This window comes from Desmodus rotundus, chromosome 12 (assembly GCF_022682495.2).
Source record: "Desmodus rotundus isolate HL8 chromosome 12, HLdesRot8A.1, whole genome shotgun sequence".
In the NCBI taxonomy this organism is placed as follows: Eukaryota; Metazoa; Chordata; class Mammalia; order Chiroptera; family Phyllostomidae; genus Desmodus; species Desmodus rotundus.
In genome coordinates, this window is record NC_071398.1 from 82,828,340 (window position 1) to 82,850,438 (window position 22,099).

The 22,099-nt window shown below is 40.5% G+C and overlaps 1 protein-coding gene and 1 long non-coding RNA gene across 7 annotated transcripts in view; both read right to left on the reverse strand.

Annotated features, from left to right (window-relative positions):
- Positions 1-22,099, reverse strand: part of LOC123478654 (uncharacterized) — a 67,108-nt gene that overhangs the window by 34,086 nt on the left and 10,923 nt on the right. The window contains exons 3-7 of one of the 6 annotated variants that reach the window (XR_008425768.1): positions 21,987-22,098; positions 19,896-19,999; positions 13,610-13,713; positions 10,663-10,761; positions 5,349-8,066 (exon numbers count right to left, since the gene is read on the reverse strand). This is a non-coding gene — a long non-coding RNA (uncharacterized lncRNA). Of the gene's footprint in view, positions 1-5,348; positions 8,067-10,662; positions 10,762-13,609; positions 13,714-16,777; positions 19,464-19,895; position 22,099 lie in introns of those variants that run through there. The other 5 variants (XR_008425769.1, XR_008425767.1, XR_006653930.2 and 2 more) reach the window with 5 other exon arrangements.
- Positions 2,476-2,604, reverse strand: LOC112318842 (thymosin beta-10-like). The gene has a single exon (XM_045183355.1). The coding sequence runs from the start codon at positions 2,602-2,604 to the stop codon at positions 2,476-2,478; it is 129 nt and encodes a 42-aa protein (XP_045039290.1).

Consider the following 22,099-nt stretch of genomic DNA (forward strand, 5'->3'; position numbering starts at 1 on the left):
GAATAAGTAGACAACAGATTTAAAATTGGAATAAGGTGTGGCGTATAAATCAGGGAGATTGGTTGAAATTCTGTTTCTGTGCTAGGTCCACATTCCGATCCCACCCAGCCAATGAACTTCTTCAACCATGGAAGCAGTTAGAAAAATCTTCTTTGGAGTAAATCTATGAACCGAGAATAAAAACTTCCAGATATTAATATCGTATAGAGGTTACCCTACAGTAGAGCCTACCACAAATGAGCGTAAAATTCTTTGGCAATCTTAGGAAAATCCATTATTTGAAAATAAAGTTTTTAGTGCTAAATAATAAATAGAAATTGACCAAAAAAGTATCATCTAAAATAAAAGATGAAACAAGCAACTCCATACAGGGGTGGGCAAAAGTAGGTTTACAGTTGTTCATACAGAAAAGGACATGAAGGCTATGATTGTTACAGTGGCTTTATTACCTCAAAATATGTCACGATGGCACAATGCACTTAGGTACAATCTCGTAGGTGCTCAAAATGCTAACCTTCATTATTTACACATTCTTATAGTCTACTTCCTACACCAAAGGACACTTTGACCTACTTTTGCCCACCCCATATAAGGAGAACTAAAACAAGAAACACTAAAAATAAAATATAATTAATGTTCCCAGGGGCATAAAGAAACATACTACTTCCATGAAAGCAGAATAGATAGTATAAAGGAAGAAGAAAAAGAGGAGAAGGAGGAAGAGGAAGAAGAGCCCTAGAATGAGAAAGACTCCTAGATATTAATGACGCAATAATTAATAAAAAATAAAAACTTCAGTGGAAGGATTGAAAGATAGAGTTGCAACAATCTATAAGAGAATAGAACAGTAACACAAAAAATGTACCCAAAGAAGTGCTACCTACCCACTGAGAACAACAGTTTCTGGTTTGGAAAAACGGAATGGGGGTTTCTTCATTTCTAAAATTTAGGACACATTTTAAGTGTTACTTTGTTTTGTTCGAGCTCATTCTTGTGTTCTTTAGCTAAAAAACACCTATTAGCATTAGGGAAGACAAAATTTGATTGAATGCTAAGTAAATACATACAATTGAACATTATGTGAAATTAAAAACTTATCCAGTAAATAAAATGAACAGTTATAACAACGTTAGACTCTGAACACTGAGGTTTTTGTGTTTTTTTTTCTTTGTAGATTGTTCAGTAAAATCAGGAGTAAAAACGGTTCCCTAGTGAGGGCATGCTCAAAGATTTAGGTTCAAGCACATTTATCTCAACATGTTTTACAACAGTTATAGATCAAAACTATCAAGGAGGCTGTCAACGAACCATGGGTTGAATAATGTGATGTATTTTTATAACAGAATATACCCACCTGATACCCTCAAACATTATTGGCAGTAAAACAAAAAGATGTTTAAATAATTTTTAAGGAAAATAAGTGATCCTTTATTTATTTCACTTGTTTCGCTTATAGATTGTTACATTTTGCTTTAGTTATAATCCTGCTCTTCCCCTTACTAATTACGTTTTTGAAAGTTATTTAAATTCTTTAGGTTTCAGTTCATTATCTGTCAAATAGGAGCACTAATAATATCTATGCCACATGGCTGTTATATTTAGTAAATAAATTTATATATATACATTCTTTTTTAATAAATTTATATTTATATAAATTCATTTTTGAGTACTTGCTGACATGTTGTAATCAATAGTTATCCATTGCTGATGTTGTTGATATTAGTAGCAACAGAAGAAGAGATATTATTATTAAATATACTTTCAATAATTATCTTTAAAAATGGGATTCTGGCAGCTTTCATTTCTTTTCTCAAAGAAATTTATAAATGACTTTTAAAATTTCTATAATAAGCATGTTGTTTTATGTGAGAAAAAAATAAATTTTAGTAATAATTTTTAAATAATATATTTAGTAATTCCCCAGAATAGGATGATGCATCTCTGACAGACTTCCTTGCAAAGAAAAAGGATGCTTCCAATTTTTTCTGCTTTAAATAATTCTTCTGCCACTAGTGTGTTGACGGTATGACTCCACCAGGGATCTACTGATAGATTCTTGATGGCCTAAAAACTTTCTTATAGAATATTTTAATTTGAATTTCTCATCCTAAAAAATTAACATAAGTGTATCTGGGTCCTGGGAATGACCGCATAAACCCAAACACTGCCAAATGATTTCAGCACATCCTGATTTTGTCTCAGGTAGTAAGAAAACCACAGCCTTTTTTTGTCAGAGGGGTGTTTTACTTTTATTAACCATACAGATAACTCCCTACAATATCCCAGGGCAAACCAGAGAATTTGGCATTTCGAACGGTGGGGAGTCCCCCCCGAGGCCCACAGGCCGAAGGCATGCGCGCGGCGTGTCCAGGTTCACAGTGCAGTTTGTCGCTCCTGTCCATCTCGCAGGAAGCTTTTTCTCCACGTCGTGACTGGAGTCCCAAAGAAAATGGGGGTGAGGACTCCTCCGGTTTCTTAGGGAATTTCACTCTGCTCCTCCTGCTCAATGGTCTCTTTGGGCAGCAGGGTGTTCTGCGTCTCCGTCTTCTTCAGCTTGGCCTTGTCAGAGCTGGTGAGTTCCCCCATGTCCGGTTTGTATACCATTTTCTTAAAGCGATCCTTGGCCTTGGCTCCCAAATCGGGGTCCTGGCTCCCACTTGCCGCAGGGAGACCAACAACAGCCTTTTGGCAATAAGAATGCCATTTGGCTAAATGAGGCCCCGGTGACCTGATACCCCACTGCACTAATGAAGGTTTTGCTATCCTGTGCACCGAACAGAGACTAGAGTGGTGGAAGATGAGTCATGCCGAGCTCAAAAACTCAAAAAACCTGAGTCATAGCAGCCCATATATTTGGTGGTATTTGCCTTTGGCAAACATTATATACATCAAAACATACTTATACTGTTAATTTAAACTTTACAGTATTTGTACTATCACATATTTAATTTTATAAGTCTGTTTGGGTGCTGTAGTGATTTAAGAACCTTAAGCTCTAATTAGTTTATACTTAGTTTTGTTTTTATATGCTTAAGGGACATAAAAATAAGCATTGGGTTTTTATGAGAAATTTTTTTCTACAAGGGTTCATACATTCAAGAATGATAAATAATATACTGTGTAAACTCTGACTAGAATAGAATTTTAATTTAATATAATTTAAATATTTTTATATCCTTAATATATTCCTAACATCAGGCTAGCATGCTGGGTAACACAGAAAGCATTTACTATATGATTTGGTACTTGATGTGTTTATAATTTTTAAAACATTACCTAGGACAGTATTAAGTGACAGAATAAGATAGAATGCAATTACATGCCTAGAGTTATTCAGACAGTACGTGCCTAGTAGTTTAGCTCCCAGAGCTGGAGCAGAAAGAAAAAGCTGCAAGGGGGAGGTGGGACTTGAACTTCTAGTCATGAAGAAGCTGTGAGGGATTCGAGCCAGAGGAGTCATTGGAGGAAGACTAGGAGGTGGAAACAAAGATGTCACATCTCTTCTGGGTTTGGGCAGCGGGGAAGGTGAACTGTGTACAAGCCTTGGGGCAGGAAACAGAGAGCTATCATAAGTTTTTTGTCAGTAGAACGATATAATAAAAGTAATATTTTGGAAAAGATTCTTCTGACAGAAGCATTGAAGGAGCTCTTGCTATATGCCAAGCACTGTGTTAAGCATAAACAAATTACCTCAATGCAAAATGGACTCGGAATGGAGGCAAAGAGACCCCAGCTGTCACAACAACTCACATTCATGAATTTCCATCAGGGCTGATCATCTGTCCTGCTTTGGTTGCCCCAAACAAACAAACAAACAAAAAAGGAAAATGGATAACCAAAGTCATTGCTGCCAGCTAAATAATTATTTGGTTGTGTGATTACAGCCTACCTGGTGCCCTGCACGGCCTGAGGAGAGAAGAGTCACGGAGAATCAATGAATACGTAAATATGAGCCTGGGTGTAGGATAAATACTCAGTAAGGGCAAAACAAAGGCAGGCAGAACAGGATGTGTGAGCGCCTGTGTGTGTATGTGCATGTGTTCATATGTGCATGTGTGTGAGAGTGTGTGTGAATTTGTGCGGTTGTGTTTCTATGAATGTGTGTGTCTATGAATGTGTATGCGAGTGTACGTATGATGTATTTGTATGCATATGTGTACAAGTGATGAAAATGTATGTGAATTTTTGTGTTTGTGTGTATGAATATGTGTGTGCATGTATGTCTATGAATGTGTGTGTGAATGTGTGTGTGAATGTGTGCATGCATGTGAGTGTCTCTATGAATGTGTCACTGTGAGTGCGTGTGTCAGGGAGGCAGTCTGCATGACTATTTGTCCAGCTTGTCTCCAGAGGTCCGCCAGCACCTAGCTGTCGTGTTCTTCATCTCAGCAGGCTCACCAGGCCACATGTGGTGCAAAGTTCTACAGGCAGAGCTGGATGAGTCCGGGTTTAAATGCCAACCCTGCTTCTTACAAGCTCTATGACCTTACACAAGTCACTTAACCGCTCTCTACTGCAGCTTCCTGAGCTGTAAAATGCAGATCATATTACCGCACAGAACTGGTGAAAGGAAGCAGCAAGGACTATCCTGTGGGTACATTATACAGTCATCCTTTACCCTCCTGCTGAAGTTTTCCTTTAAGGCAGTTCTGAGGTGAGGGTGAGGGGCATGAGGCTGGCACTAGGTGGGCACAGGCAGGCATTGGAGAAGACAGCTGCTGTAGATTCCTGCTCTGACCCCCTGACAGCAGCACACGGGGTTATGTGGGAGCACCGGGTACAAACACTGGGCTGCAAACCCAGCCCACCAGCTGCCACTCATGGCTCCTTCAGTCACGGCACAGAAGTGAAGGCGACAGACTGCTCAGCCTCCCTCAGCAAATGGCAAGGGACTGGGATGGAGGTGTGTGTGGCAGAACAGGCTTGGAGCAGCCACACAGAGGAGCCACTCTGGGCTCTTACCCTCGCATATAGCCCTTCTGTCCCTTATCCCCTTTCTCACAGGCTCCCAGCCTAAGCAAAGCGCAAGCATGACAATGGGAGGTCTGGAGTGAGATAGCACAGCCACGTTGTGGGATACTTGCCCACAGAAATGAAGTAAGATCTTCCAGGCTGCCCAGAGAAATTAATTCATGAGGGTGTGCTGAACCCTCGGTGAGGCTAGGTATAAAGCACCCTGACGGGGGAAATCTTTCCTTTACATTCACGCTCTGTCACAAGCGTATGTTTGCAATACAGTCTTCCCTATAAGTCAGCTGGACAGCTGTTTGGCTACCTGCCTACTGAGCAGCCCAGCACCAAGGAATAAAGAGTCATACAAGGTTACTATGCTACTCACTCAGGTTTTATTGAATTCAGGTTCACTCAAAGTAAATATTAATATATATTAATTTCCTACTCACACTCAAACAATCTAAGAGAAATATAACACACACAGCAAACAATGGGGAATAATGTACCCAAGTCCCAGAGTCTCAGTCATCAGGTCCAGGAGAGAGCACAGTGGGCAAGGGAGCCTTCAGCATCTTGCAGGGAAGAATCTCTGGAGCCAGGTAGGCAGCAGGGCAGAAGAAGTCCTCAGTCTAACAGGGCAGAGCCTCTGGAAGCAGATGCCAAGGGAGACCAGCATGGCATGGAACAGCACTCAGGTGTGTGGAGCTCAGCTGTCTCAGCCGTGGTCTGGAGACTGCCTCAGTTATATCCTTGAGAGTGGTGTACTCCACCCTTCTGGGTCTCTTGATAAGGGTCTTGGAAACCCTGAAGGCAAGTGGGGAATTTGCCCAGGAGCCTATCTATGGACGGCCCTGCTCTGCAGACAGGGCTGTTCTGGTCACATGTGCAGATATCTTAGGTGTGTCTCCTTGCCCAATGTATCTAGCATGACTTAGGTAGTTTCCTTCTTGAACCAAAATGTCATGGCTGATGGTTGACATCAGTGACTCCATTTTGTTTTATACACTTTATGCTCTCTTGACCGAACCAGTGTCATTGTATTGGTCCTGCTTTCTACACTCTCCCACAAGCAGCAATTTAGAGCAGCAACAATTTCCTTATGCCTAGCTCACAGCCACTCATCCTCCTGCCTTTTAGCCCATCTACAGAAGGTCACTGACTTTATACTTGGCAGTCCTTCCTTTGGCCCTTGAATTAGCCTGATAAAAAGACATATTTTCTAATACCAAACACAGAGATTAGAGCAGGTTCTTCTAGACATAGATGAACTTTTATACATACACACTTGTACTTACAGGATATAATTAAAACATAAGATAGCTGGAATGTCAACTTAGCTCTTCTGAAAACCTGCTGGCTAATGGTGAGAAAAACAGGTAAAGGTTTCAACCATGGAAGTGAGTTGAAAGTTTCTCGCCATTCCAGCGGGCCATTTTCTTTTCTTTTTTCACCACCCCTACAGATTCACAATCGTTACCAAGCACAGGTTGAAAAGTCTGATTATGCTGTACGGAACCAGGTGTTTAGAGTTTAGAGTTGGCTAGAGTAGAGACTTCCCGGCAAAAGTAACACTGATTTTTTTAAACATACACAACTAAGAATAAAACACACCCTTAGATTTCAAACATAAGTTTGGCTTCTGCATTCTAACTATGACGTTATAAGAAAATTGTGTCAGCCAGCTTTGTAACAGGAACAAAACTCCAGGACCCCAAAGGAGATTGTTATACATCATATGTATAGTATTTCATTGAACCAACATTAATTGGACATCTCCTGAGCAGCAGTGATTTGCATGTTACTAGCAATAACTCAGTTCAGCAGTTAGTGCAAGGTAATCTTAAATAATCTCTTCCAGCTGAGTTTAACCAGTTGTCCTCAACCCTCTGAAGTCACTATCCTTATCAAACACTGTGTTCACCGAACCCGCTCTTCACACCATGATACATATGCTTCCATCCTTTCTATGTATAATGAGGCTGAACATATGGTTTTCCCCACATTCCTTGAATTTACCATCCTAGTTTCATAAGGATCTTCTAAAAGAATGGGTACAGACTTCTCCAACATATATGTCTGAGAGGCCCCATGCATTTCCTCAGTACCCACACAATCCATATTGTTCCTGCCCCCACACCGTCTGGGCCAGAAACAGAAGACATGCTTCCTTACCTCCTTTCGTGTAGGACTGAATTGGCTGGGGAGGGAGTAAGTGACAGAGCCAAGAAGAGAGTGAATCCCAACTCTACTGTCTTCCTTCGGAGAGCAGCATCTGCCCACACATCCTCCACCTTTGCTAGATTTAGTGGAAGGTAAGTGGTGAGAACTCGTACTTATGCAGAAGTGTTGGGAGAGCTGCAACTCCACAGGATGTTTCCCCACTCCTCCTACACTTGGTTGTGCGGGCGAGTCAGCACTGATTTAAACCCCTTAGCTTAGCTGTCTGCTGCCTACATTTCTTAGGAAAGTGGCTCTGGGGTACAGGGGAGGGATAGGCATGCAGGAAGGTAACAAAGCTGTTCCAAAGTGTGACTTTGAATATATTAAGCCAGTTTTTTTCACAGAAAAAAATCTGAGAAGAATAATAACAAGGACATGGGGCAGGGCAAGGGGATGCAGAGGAGAGGGTGTTATGAAACAAACCACATTGGCCATGCATTTTGAAGATCTGTACTGTAATTTAGCTATAGACTTAATGATTATAATGATTCGTTGTGATCTCAAAACAACAGTTAAGAGAGAAATCCATCATTAAAACTATTACGGTGTTTTGCTTCATTTAGCAAACGGTGGTGGGTTCAGGGGCTTGAGTTGGATTTTTTGAGGTTGTTTTGCTGTGAAAACACCCACATTTAAATAATAAAACTGAGCTCCTGAGGCCCAGGAGCAATTGACACCCAAATCCTTTGCAGGCAGAAATGGAAAGATGTCCTTTGAAAACTTAACCCAAAAGTTTGCTGAAATGCCTTTTCTGTGTATTCTGGGCAGAAAGCAAACAAGCACAGAAAATTGAAAGTTGATTGTTTTTCATCTTGGCTTGAGGCCTCAGTCCAGGGGGAAAGACTCGTTGTTCCCACCCCTGTGATGCTCTGGGGAAAAGTCCGATCATGCTTCTAGAATGAAAAGTCAAAGACCATTCTGATTGTTGTATACACAGAGGGTCTGTTGTTTACCTTGTTCTTTATGTGCAAAGGGCCTAGAACTGTCAAAATAGCAAACCTGTACACCTGGCTATTTGGAGCTCTCTATTAACTGCTACTTAAGCCCATCTACATTATAATGACCATCAAAATTTAAGTCAATGTTCTGAGGCACAAAATATATTCTGAAATGCTCCTGGAATCATCAGCCAAAGCTACTTGAACCTTTTGCCTATTGCTTTTTTTACTGAATCTTGCCTAAAATACCAGCTTCCCTGCAGCCACCTAAAGTGGCTTAACTCAGAAAATTCTAGAAAACTCTAGGCCCCCATAATACTAAGTACGCTGCTTATAGGCAGACTATTGGTCATTCATTCTTCTGCCACTTTCAGAACTTTGGCCCTTTCACCTATGTCCACCTCTTACTCCTCTCTAGCTTTGATGATCACGCCATCAAATTATACAAACCCCTACTGCTACTTTGTATCTGTAGGTCCCCAGATGGGTTCACCCTCATTTTTTTATGACTTTAGCTCCTGGCTTACTGATACTATTCCCCTGAACACTTCCTCGTGATTTCAATGTGTCTGGAGATGATCTCTTTAATACCCTGGCCTGTTAGTTCCATGACTTATTATTCTCCTCCAGTGTCTCAGCCACCCAAATTCCCTGGTCTTTCCCTTGACTCTATCTTTACCAATAACTGTACCTCCTTCTTAATATCAATTTTAAGCCTCTTACTGTCCTACCAGCAACTATTGACTTTCCTCTAGGAGCCACAACTCCAATGATTCTTCCTCCCAAATCTGTCAAACTACACCTAAAACCCCACTGATTCCACAAGCTGTTCAAAGCACCTCACCCCCTCCATATCATTATTTCCTTTACATTAGAATAAATTTCATGATGAATAATTAGAATCATTTTCTTTTTTGCAGTCTGGACACACTTGACTTTCTCTTGTCTTTTTTTCCCCTTCAACACCATCACCCAGCAAAATTCCCATCTAAGCATTTAAATGTGTTTAGAGAAAAACAGTTTTGCTGAATAAATCTGTGGCCTCAAATAAGCCCTTCGCTTTGCCAGACAATTCTTTTATTCTCCCACTTTTCTAGTGACCAATTCATACTTATTCCTGTCTCCTCAACCTTCCATTATCTCCTCCCTACTTATCACCTTCAGCTGATGACCTTGCTTCCCATTTAACCAAGGCAGTAAAGTAATCAGAACCAGCTATCTACATCTGTCACCGGATAATTGTCCTAACATTCTGGTTTTATGGGTGAATTGTCTGTGTGCTTGCTAAGCTTTTCCTCATGCACTACACCCCACCCCCTCTCACTACTCAACGGTGTGTCTGTAGCAATTCTCTGATCTCCCGCTTATGTTATTATACTTGCTCTCATTACTGAATGATCCCTGTAATTGTACAATCATCCTATAATTGCCAATTATATTTAGCTCAGGCCCAAAACTTGGGGTCATCTTTAACTCTATTCAATTTTTATTTCCCACCTATGATTCATTGACAAATACGGTAAGCTCTATTTTTAACAGACATTCAGAATCCAACAGTTTTCGCCATCTCCGCAGTTACCGCCCTGGTCTGTTATACCACCTCTTGTGGATAATTGTAATAGCTTATTAACTAAATGGTATACCCCTGCCCTCCAGTTTATTCTCAACACAACATTAAGAACGAGTCTTTTTAAATGTGAATTAGTCAAACCACCCCTATGTTGAAACCTCCAATGTCTTTCCACTTTCCCAAGAGTAATATACAAAGTTACTTCAATGGATTCAGGTCTGTCTTCACTACCACGTTGATCTTATCTAATCCTCTCCACCTTGCTTACTGCTCTCTGCCTATTATACCTTCTTGGATTTTCTCTCCAAGCATATTAGAGAGACTCAACAAGCATATTGCCAGAAAAATTATCGACAGCCAATAACCAAAGTAGAATGAAGAAGAAGGAGGAGGAGGAAGAAGAGGAGGAGGAAAGGTGACATAATCCCTTTTAAGGAACCAGGCATTTGTCATTCCATCTGCCTGAAACACCCTCCTGCCACCCCATGTCCTCATTGCACCCACAGCTTTTCAAGTCTCTCCTCATATATCATTGACAAGCTTTTCCTAAGTGCTCTTTTTAGAATAGCAATACCCCCTTCCCAAGCACTCCTTATTTCTGCAACTCCAGGTTTTTCCTTAGCACGTATCACCATTTCTCTTGTCTGCTCCCACCAATGGAACATAAATTCCATAAGAGCAGGGATTCAAGTCTGTTTTTTTAAATGTTCGTTTCCTGGTTCATATAAGTGTACTTGGCACATGATGGGTCCACAAATATTTGTTGAGTATATAAGGTTATCACCAAATAAATGAAAAAAATCAAACAAGTATTTATTAAGGATGGATGATGTCTCCAGAGCTCTGCTACGCTCTATGGAAAAAATAAAACAAAACAGGTATTTTCTCCCAGTTCCTTAAGGACCTAAAATCTAGGTAGGTAACAAGATTATTATCAAACTACATGTCAATATCGTTTAACCCACAGGACTTTTAACTTACCACGGCCTGCAACTTTGGCAGACAGGGAAATGTTTGATAGTGTTCCACAGGCGACTCTTTTGTTTCAAGTTGGAATTTAACAACAAGTGATTCTTCTCACTAAAGGGAGCAAATAAAAAATATTTTTTTAAAAAATGGTCACCTTCCCTCTGGAGTACCACAGAAACTATGGAGAACACAGAAGTTGTGGCAGGAGACCACAGTGTGCAGATAAAAATCTACACAGATGAGAGAGAGGGGAATTCACAGAGCAAGCAGCAAGCACTGTACAGAACTTGCTGGAGAAATATAAAACCTCCATAAAAATTTATGTATACCAACTCTGTGAGCCAACACAGGCAAGACTTTGTAATAAGAGCCCCAAAGGAAGGCATTAGCCATCACCATCTCAGATGTACCAGGATCATTCCCAATGCACAATCATCCTATGTCAATGGACATTCACAATTGTACAATCATCCTATAATTGCCAATTATATTTAGCTCAGGCCCAAAACTTGGGGTCATCTTTAACTCTATTCAATTTTTATTTCCCACCTATGATTCATTGACAAATACGGTAAGAAGAAGAAGAGAAGAAGAGAGAAGAAGGTATCCCATTGGGAATATTTTTTTTTTAAATAAACTAAACAACTATACCCAAGACAGAGCAGGAAGAAGCACTCAATTGGTCCAAACTTGAGACTCTTCTCTTGGCCACACAGTAAAAGACTCTCAAGTTATTTTGTTTGGTGAGAAAAGAAAGTAGGATTTATTAATAAAATTACACACTGTAGGTTTTATAGATTTTTTAAAATGTTATGTCTATGTTAACTATGTAAAAAACTCGATATGATTTCATGCTAGAGTACAGTACAGATCCATCAATTCTCAGTTCACACTTGGTTCTACTCTTTCTTTCATTTATTTATTCATTCATTTAAGAGCTATTAATTGAGTACCTGTTGTTCCATGAGCACTATACTCACCTCTGTTCTCATGCAAGAGGTTGACGGACAATGAGAGTATAAGGAAAGCTATGGGAAATGCTGTGGAGAAAATTAGGAGAGGGAGTGCCAGCGAAAGCTAGATGGTCATCAGGTTAAATAGGTTAGGTTTGAGAAGTTCTCACATGGTAACGCGAGAGCCAAACCCAAAGGAGACAAGGAAATGTTTATTTGGAAACCTGAGGGAAATGTTCCAACCCAAAGGACCAGCAGAGAGAAACACTCTGAGCTGGTGGCAGGCCCTCTTTATTTGAGGAACAGCGGAGATGTGTGGCTGGCTGGAGCATCATGCAGGGAACCAGTGTGGCAGCTGAAAGCAGAAAGCTAACTATGAGTTTGGTCAAGTCAGGTCTTCTTAGCCATTAAAGAATTTAGACTTTGATTCTTAGTGACTTGGGAAGCCACAGCATGCTTTTGAAGAGAGAAGTGCCATGATCTGACATAGATTCTAAAAGCATCACTGTATGGATTGTGTAGAGAATATGCTATGGTTGGGTACAGATAATAAGGGCAGAATTGGAGAGACCAGTGAGGAGGCTGTTACAGTAAACCCGGAGAGAGATAATGGTAGCTGCGAAGATGATGAGAAATGATTGCATTCTAGATATATTGGGACACTGAGCCTAAAGGATGTACAAATAAGTTAGATATGATTGAGAGGGAAAAAGGAGGAGAGAAGAACAAGCCCAGGGTTTTTCCCCAGGGTTACTAGAGGGACAAAGCTGCTGATTACTGAGATAAGAATGACTACATCAGAAACAGGTTTGGAGAGGAAAGCAGTTCAGTTTTGGACACACTGTGTTTAAGGTGTGCATTAGACATCTCAGTAGAGACATGCAAATCTGGAGTTCTGAGATGATGAAACAACCCCCATGTTATTTTGATTATAATGTATGACAATTGGCTGAATCAAGTCTTTCTATCTATAATAATCACAGTTCTGAAGTTGAGATTGGGAAAAAAACTAGAGAAACTATACTCCTTAGAATATTTTCTCTTAAGGCCTATTTCTTCCAGGGTGTGATAGGTATGGCAATAATGAAGTACTAAACTGTGTGACACCGACTACAAATGCAAAACAAGTGTAGAGTAGAGGGAAGTCGCTGGAAGTTAGAGTCACCAAGAAAAACTTCAAGGGATGTAGCACAATACCATCAGTGTGAACAAGAGGTGGCCTGGAAAGCATCCTCAGGGACATGATGGGGATTTTCTAGCAGGAGAACCATCAGAAGCCAAATGCAGGCATGCAGAAGAGCAAGGTGCAGGAATAGATATGAAGAAATTCCCCAAAGGAGGAAGAGTTTTCTCCTGGTCTAGCATTCCTCAAACATGCAAATGGCCCTGGAGGCTCCAGGACATGACTTACTATGCCAGTGAATTCTTCAGGCAATTCCCAGAGAAATGGAATCTTCAAGAAGGGAAAGATTAGTATGGGCTTCTCAGAAAGCATCATTAATGGGTTCATACTTTTATAAATATTAAAGTGATACATTTTAATATTATTCTCAAAGTGCTTTCCCCTTGCAACCTTCCACCTCCAAAACTATTCTGAGGTAATGGCAGGAAAGGGAGAATCTGAGGAGCAAGACAAAGCTAGGAAACGAGGTATTTATCAGCTGCCAGTTAGCATGTATCAAAATAGGCCCCAAAATTATACATAAGAGTGATCTGGACAAGAAGGTTGGTGTATGTGTGAGGAAGAATGGGGGATATATTATTATACTAGAATGAATAAATTCTGACTATTTAAAACAGAATTACTAGAGGATATTAGACAGTTCATGGAATTTCCAGAATATTCAGAGAACCAGACTCAGAAGCAGCATCAGGAACAATTTGTACAATATTCCACCAGAATGTGTATGAGAGTGGTCCCACCTGCCACAGAGCACAGGCATGGGTGTGTGTGCCCAAGACCTCCATAAGCTCAGTGCATGTCTGCTGTGTCCCACCACACTCACCAGGAAACATGTGGCAGAGAGCACCTTTTCATCCACACTCTTTCTTCCAAATCCATGTCTCCTATGGGTGGTGTGTCTGATCATGAGCCTAGGCCATGGGCCTCCTGTAAGTGCAAGGGAAACAGAAAACCAGTGAAGTTCTGGCTTTCACTTTGGAGATGGAGGATGGGAAATATATTTTAAAAAGTGTTCAAAGATGCTGGACATCCATAAAAGGTACAATACCCAAAGAAAGGAACAACGTCAACCCCATCAGGCCTCTGAACATGGGGAAGGGACAGGAGGAGGAAGCAGGGTGACTCTGTGTGTCTCTTGCATTTCTGCTCTCTGAATTTGGGCTTGGAATGATCAGAGCCTGAGGATAATGTACAGAGAGAGCACATCAGGGACCTCTGCTCCATGTTTCCCTTAACATTCCTCCTGTAAAGAGCAGGATCACAGCCATGCCAACAGGGTAGAGAGTTTGGTCAAGGAGCTGTAGGCCTTAAGATTTAGCTTTCCTAGGCCACTTTCAATTTAGATGGATAAATAAAATAATTTTGTCTTGCTATTCTGCAAATCAGAGCCTTGAGAGAAATGCCGCAAGTGTTATGGACAAAATAAAGAAGATTAATTTTTCCAAGTTGTTCTGTGAGTTGGTTTTATTACTCTATCAGCACAACCAGAGAGGGAGGTTTGCGCATATCACTTTCAGAAATCATAACAAAGACATAGTTGCGGAAAGGATGGAGACGTTATGGATCAAAGATCACATCTCTAAAAACTGTTGTTGATTCTTTTAGCTCTCTGCAAGAGGGTGATGTCCCTGAATGATGAGAAGAACACAGGCTGAGTGCCCAGAAGTAGGAGCAGCATGAAAAGGAAGAAACAGCAAAGAAAGTTGCTTGAGTGTGAGAGGTAGTTCTGGGGCACGGTGATGAACTAGGTGAAGAGGTAGTGTGAAGCAGGGTCAAAAATACTCTGAAAGGAGGAGAGGGGGTGCTCTAGTGGTCAGACGAGCAACAAGGGGTCGGCCTGGGAAAAGGCTGAAGTGGAGGAGTTGCGGAAATCCTTTCAGGTCAGGGAGAGGAAATTACACTTGATGCAGGAGAAAATAGGGAGTGACCTGGGTTTTTACATCAGAAGACAATCAGGAAAGAATAAGCACGAAGGAAGATTCTGCTGCTGTGGATTGAGACTGTAGGGTCTGTTACAGAGATCCGGGAAAGGCTGATGAGAACTTGTGTAGGGTGGACACTGTGGGAGTGGAGAGACAGTCACATACATATTTCCAAAAAGATGTGATGCTGTAAGAGGGTGGCTCTCAAGCAAAATGAGTTGACAGTGTCTCCAGGGATTTAAGTATCTTCAACAGACAGAAAATTGGAGATTTTTCATGCACCTGGAAAATTATAGTGTTGAGTTTGAAGTGATGGTCAAACATTAAATTTTATTTGTAATGTAATATGTTTATTGAGCAAAGATGGAGTCTGGGACACAGTCCCTCATACAAGTGCAGGCCACCCTCACCCCCAGATATGCTGGGTTAGATTCAGTAGCATACTCCTTCCGCCAAACTCACCAGGGTTCCTCTGCCATTTTTTCTACCTTTATTCTGTGTGGAATTATTTATGCATAGGAATCTGGTGGAATTATTAAAACAGTTTAAATACATGACAATCCAGAGACTTGGAAAATTTCATTTATTTGCCCTAAATTACACATAATCACAACTAGAATTCCTTCACTTTCTATTACATTCTTATAAGATGAACAAAAATGTCTTTCTTATCTATGCAGCAGAAAGAAACTTGGAAAGAAAAGTGTTGTTTTCATCCATTTCTGTGATAACGAAGTACTTCTGACCACAAGTAGAGTCACTGCTAAAAAGAGGAGAGACTCAGAATGGGACTAGCTCGATGAGGCATGGATTTAATTGTCTCTCTTTTGTTAATTGTCCCTTTGACCTCTGTGAGTGTTGTTATTTCCTCACTTACAAGGTGCAAATTGCTCACCGGATTAAGGGATAGAGTATCTGAATCTCTATTCCTTGATATATCATATGACCACCACCTACTGCTACACAACAGCCCCCACAGGGGTAAAGATTGTATTCACTTGGCTTTTGGCTTCTTTTCAGCCATGACTAGAGATTCCAACTTTATCAGGAACTTAAAGCTATCTGCATGAGGTGGCCAATGGGATCAGCTGGCCCAACATCAATGGTATATCCATTTCTGGGTTAGCCTGGACTGGCAAGTACTCAGTAAATGTTGGTTGAACTGAAAAAGAGGGTCCGGTATGGCAGATGTTGGGCCGAGTGTGTTGAACACATTATCTCATGGGATCTTAAAGTCCTGAATGAAGTATTATAACACTAGAGAAGCTTTGCACAAAAGAAAGCTTAAAAGCACACAAAATCCAACCACTCAAGTAAGTACAGCTATTTTCATTTCTTTACATTCAGAACTTACCCATTCAAAAACATAATTTTATATAATTTAAAATATGGTACAGGTACAATTTCATTGTTTAACCTAAAATTATATAATAAATATTTTCTATGTTGAAAACTAAGCCTCACATTTATCATTTCAATAGCTGCATACTATAGTATTATATTGCATGATATTTCATTATTTAAATATTTCTATACTGTTCAAATTGTTTTCAATGTCTCACTATTGTAAATAGTGCTACAATGGATCATCTTCGTACATATAACACTTTCACTCTTTAAGATTATTTACTTTGGTTATATTCCCAGAAGCAAGATTATAGAGTCTATTTGGTATATATATTTTGGAATTTTTTTATTCAAATGAGGTATTACTTTCAAAAAATATTCTACTAATGTAGCATTGCTGTCATTTGAACGTGTGTAACAATTTCACTAAGATCTCACCATTACTGACATTGTATTTTCTTTTCTTAATCTGGCTGGTATAAGACCTCATTTCCTTCTCATTCTTTGACCCATCCAGTTGGACCTTAATTCTGACGACCTATTTCCCTGTGACTTCTGGTTTATATCTGTTCACTAAAATACAATTTTGTTTGAGCTCCTACAATGTGACAGGCATTGTACAAGATACATAAAAATAGAAGAGCAGGGGAAAAAAACAGGTTTTCTGCTCTCAAGTACCTTTCAGTCTAGGCACAAAATCAAATAATATTTTTTTGAAAAGAAAATTATGATACAACATCAGAAGGTTTTATTGGGAATAAATTCAGGGACCAGGGGAGGATGGTGATGGAGGGGCTAAACCAAATATTGAAGAGGAAGAAGTAACATCAGAATGGAAGCGTGAAAGCCAGGTTGGAGTTAGAAAGATGAAGGAGGGTGTAACTGAGGGGACTCAAGAGAGCTCCAAGGGGAGGCAGGTACACGGGCACAGGCTCAGAAGCAAAATGGAGCAGCCTCAGGGCAAAAAGGAGTAACTGAATACAGCTCCCCAGAGTTCCCCGTCCTCCAGTACAGTGTGATGACTCCCCGGTCCTTCCTCCCACCTCTCAGCTACCTTCACAGATGCCATCTCTACTTTAGTGACAAGTCTGCACCGCTATTCACTTTCTCCCCCCAACAGCAGCCTCTGCTAACTTTCCATTGTTCCTCACAAGTAGGAAAATTAAAAACCTCTGTTGCTCCTGGGTTGATACGGAGTGATAAGCCGGGGAGCATCTGGATCAGCATGTTTTTTTTATGCGTGAGAACAAAAAAGAATACACATGGGTAAGCACTGCACAGAGACTCGCAGACCCAGCAGTGACAATAAAAGCATGGTCTGTCTTGTGTCTCCACCCCAGGCAAGCCCCTCAGTTCATTTCTTTAGACATCATTCAGCAATTGTCAGAGCGGTTTCCCACTGCCAGACGCCACCGCAGCCCTATCTGTCTCTTCGCTACAAAGGCAGAGATGAGACAGAGACAAGGGGAGAAATGAATTTAGAGTGCTGAGGAAGTTAAGCACACACTGGGTTGGAATTTCATTTCCACTGAATTAGAAGCTCTGGCTCAGCACGGATGACACCGTGATGCTCCTTTAATAACACAAAGTAAATAAAACACGGAGAAGTTTTTCCCCATTTGCTGTGGGGGACATTCACGCACACAGGCTCTGCCTCTCTCCTCTCTGTATTTCAGTCAATGCTCGCAGTACACATACCTCTGAATCATCTTTATTCATTGAAACAATCATCTGATGGATTGATGGGAGTTGTGCTTGGTGCTGGAGAGCCAAAATAAAATAAAACATGGTTCCTATTCTCAAGCAACTCAATTTTAATTGGAAAATGGAGAAAACTCAAGCCGTCCCTAAGACAAACTATATCTCTACAATATATCCAGTGGCGATGAGGATAATGTACAGAGGGCATATCAGGGATCTCTGCCCTTGTTCCCTGTTTCCCTTACACTCCTTCTATAAATATTAGGATCACAGCCATGCCAACAGAGTAGAGTTTGGTCAGGAAGCTGCAGGTCTTGAGACTTAGCTTTCCTAGGCCACTTTCAATTCAGGTGGACAAATAAAGTAATTTTTTTCTTCCTATTCTGCAAGTTGGATGCTTGAGAAGAACAGTGGCCCCTCTCTTATTGCCTTTCTGCTACCGCAAAGATGGACAAATTGATCTCACCCTTAAATAAAGTCATACAGTGGTTAACTCCCTTAGGACCAAACCTGAAGCCTCCACAAATCCATAGTTTTGTCAAGTCCCAAGACCTGACAACACACCAAGCTTATGGATGCTCAGACGGAGTGACCACTGGGGTAGTATCTGCTGAGTGGGGATAAAGATATACCTTAGACTAGTGTAAGTCCTGGCTAGTAGTATTGTCCTGCCAGCCCTCCACAGCTTCTAGGGCTTCCATCCAGGTCCAGGGCTGTCATGATTGTGTGGCAAAGCACATTGTAATTTCTCACCTTCTCCTTTGCTTGTGGCTGCCCCAGTGAGGTCACCAATTTGCAGGTGCCATGACACCTCCTCAAGCTCATTCTCCCACTAGCAAAAAGGTTTTGAAAGCCCTGGAGAGTACAAGGGTTTTCTAGTTTGTTTGTTTGTTTTCTGTTTGTTTGTTTAACTTAAGATGTGTTTTAAATATGCATTACCAGTAAGAGAGTGTTTTACGTAAGTGATGTCTCAAAAACCCAAAATCCAACAACTTCTAACAAAATGTGTACCACTCTATGTCTAACCCATTCACCTTCAGACTCACCTTTTTTTTTAACTTTTCCTGACCTCATTTTTTCCAGGTATGATCAATCAGGTGTTCCACTACTTTCAACACATGCCTCTAGTTTAAAGCTATAACCCTTCTTTCTTTGACTTGTTTACATGTCTAACTTCCCTACTGAACTACTATAAGCTACCTGTAGCAGGTTGCATTTTCTAAAATGGCCACAAAAATATCTCCCATCATACATGTTTTTGTACAATGTGACCTCAACACACCTTCCATCAAGAAACAGGATCTATGTATACTTCCCCCAGATCTATTTGGGTTTGTGGCTTGCTTGTGATCCACAGAATGCAGTGGAAATGATACTGCCTGACTTCTTAGGAAAGGTTGGAAAGGTGACACAACGTCTGCCTATAGCTAGGGCATTCTCCTCTGGAGTCATATGAGAAGTCTATCTTCTCATATGAGACTATCATGTAGTGAGAAAGCCAAACACATATAAAGGCCACACCAACACTGGTCAACAGCCCCAGCTGAGGTCCCAGACAACCAACAGAATCTACTGCCAGACATGTGACTGACAAATATATCTTCAGATGATGTCAGCCTTCAGCCCTTCGTCAGGTGAAGCCAAAGACACTGTGGTATAAAGTCAAAGCATCCCCACCATGCCTTCTCAATTCCTGATCCCATGAATCTGTGAGCAACATAGAAAAAAGCACAGCACATTGGAGAGGTGGGGGTGGGAAGGGGCTCATTGAGAAGCAAAAGTTAACCAGAATACTACTAAAGATAGGAGCCATATGATTCATGTTTATTGTTTCAAAGTAAGTATAAAATATGTTGATTGTAGGAATGAGTGCACGTAGTTTTTTTAAAGTACGTCCAATCATAAACCTAGTTGTGATATGTGCCACAAGTGAACCTCCCCCTAAAAGAACATCTTCTAAGATGCTGAGCCCCAAGCAAGAATGGGAATGAAAGCTAAAATATTATCAAAATGAATCAAACAAATCTACCCACTGCTGGTTAGAAAGCCTTGCTTCAGGATGATACAGATTTGCAAGCTGGATGAAAATGTTAACTCTTGATATTTAATAATTTATAGACTCCTTACTTTGCAGCTTACTTTATGGTTTCTTTAATTTAGGCTGGGAATGCAGAGGAGCAGAGAGGTCATCCCTCTTGGATAGGTTCCCAGAGGTTCAGAAGGGAATGGCTTGAGGTCTTTTCCTAAGTAAAAAATTTTGAAACAGATGACTAAATGTTTGTTATTCTCTGATTAAACAACAAAAATATATAAGTTTTCTTTCCAAAATGAAGACAGAAAGAGAGAAAAGAAGAGAAGAGGAAAAATAAAAAGAAAAGATGCAGTTAATTTATTAGTTTCTGAGTACATCTCCATGGGGTGATGGGGGATAGGACAAAGGAGAAAAAAATGAAAAAAAAAATCAACAACCACCAGCATGTTAGGACTACAGTTTTTTTGTTTTTATTTGTTCCTTATTCCCTTCTGGGCTAATTAGAAACCAAAGTGTATCTAGTGGGAATAGCCCAGAAGACACTGTTGTACTTGAGTTGGGCCCCTATTCCTACGTAAATCTTGGTAACTGGGCCTGTCAACTCTGTGATGTTGAAGAACTATCCCCCTAGGTAGAACAAATGTTCTTTAATTTGCTGCGTGGAAGTTTTGTTAAATAAATCATATATTCATGGAGGCAAAGGAAATTAACAAGAAACTTTGCCTGGGAGGCAAGACATATTGTACAGGACTTCAAATAATTTGGAGTGCACTTTGCAATTCTGAAGATGTACAAAGGATTGTAAAGGCAATACTGTTTTATTTATATGTATACAGTGGTAGCTGTGTACAGATATCTGTGGGCATATATGTATGAATACAAATTTAATCTTTCTGTATATATACATTTTTCCTTATCTACACTGAATAGCCAAAAGAAAGTCTGTATTTTGGTCATTGTTCATAGTACACATACCTCTGAATCATCTTTATTCATTCAAACAATTACCTGACTGACTGGTAGAAGGTGTGCTTGGTTGCTGGGAGGGCCAAAATAAAACAAAGCATGGTTCCTATTCTCAAGTAACTCAATTTTAATTGGATAAAACTCAAGCTGTTTCTAAGAAAAACTATATCTGTACAATAAATCCAGTGGTCTCAGAGATACATTCAATTCAAGTATATATTGAGCACCTATCTTATGCAAGTCTCTGAGCTTAGTGTTGCTATTACAAAAAAAAAAAAAAATCGAGGCACCATCCCCTGAAGAGATTATAATATGAAAGAGGGAGATAAAACTACAAACAAATAATTACAACCCAGGGAGAGATGTGCAAAACTAGAAGTGTGTATAAAAGGGGGCAGCAGCATCAGAAGGGAGTAAGTCACTTAGATTGGGGTGCGAAAGAGGAAAAGGAAAGGGTTAGAGGCACGGAAGAGCTTCAGAAAGACAGTGACATTAAAGCTGGGTTTTGAAGAATAAATAGGAGTTCCCATGAGAAATCATTAATGAAACATTCCATGTTATGTTTAGCGAACAGGATATGAAATGCCATAGTGATATAAAATAGCACAGTGTGTTTAGGAAACTCCGCATATTGTTGTTGGAGGGAAAACAATGTGTGACTATAGCAAAGGGTGAAGGCAAAAGAAAGAAAGGATAAGGGAAGATGCGGAAAGTGGGGGAAAGGCGGCAGAGGTGCACAGGGGTGAAGCCACGCTCATCTTCTGGCTGTAAACAGCTGGATGGTTTAAGCAGCAGACGGCGATCACCAGAAGCACTCACTCTCCCTTGCCTTCCGGTAGTGAGGAACTGGAACACATTCTGGGGGACAGCTGCAGAGGCCAACGCAGTAAGCAAGGAGTAGAAAACCAAGCAATTCTAGAAGAGCTGGAAGAACTGACAGTGTTTATCAAGAAGAAAAAAAAAATGTAGCCTAACAGTCATAGCTGCCTTTGAATGTTTTCAGAACAGCAGTTACATTTTTTTTTTTTTTCATAAACCTTTAGAGGACTGGGCTGGGAGTACTGAGTGGAATGTCACAAGCAAGCATATTTTGACTCCTTAAAAGGCAGAATTTTCTAACAGTCCAAGCTGTAGAGAAGGATCCGGGCTATGTTCAGCGTCGGTAAGCTTCCTACAGCGTCCCAACAGCAGCACCTCACTCTCGTCAGGAGTGCCGGTGAGGGCATTAGTACCTTAGGGCTGATCGCACATCGGTGACCTTCTCCAAGTCTAAGATTCCATGATGATGATCACAAATGCAGGTATATTAAGGGTCCAGGAGGTTAACATCAGTGAATAAAGTGCC

Excerpts from the sequence above, each read along its gene's own strand:
- LOC112318842 (XM_045183355.1), bottom strand. The coding sequence starts at position 2,604 with ATGGTATACAAACCGGACATGGGGGAACTCACCAGCTCTGACAAGGCC.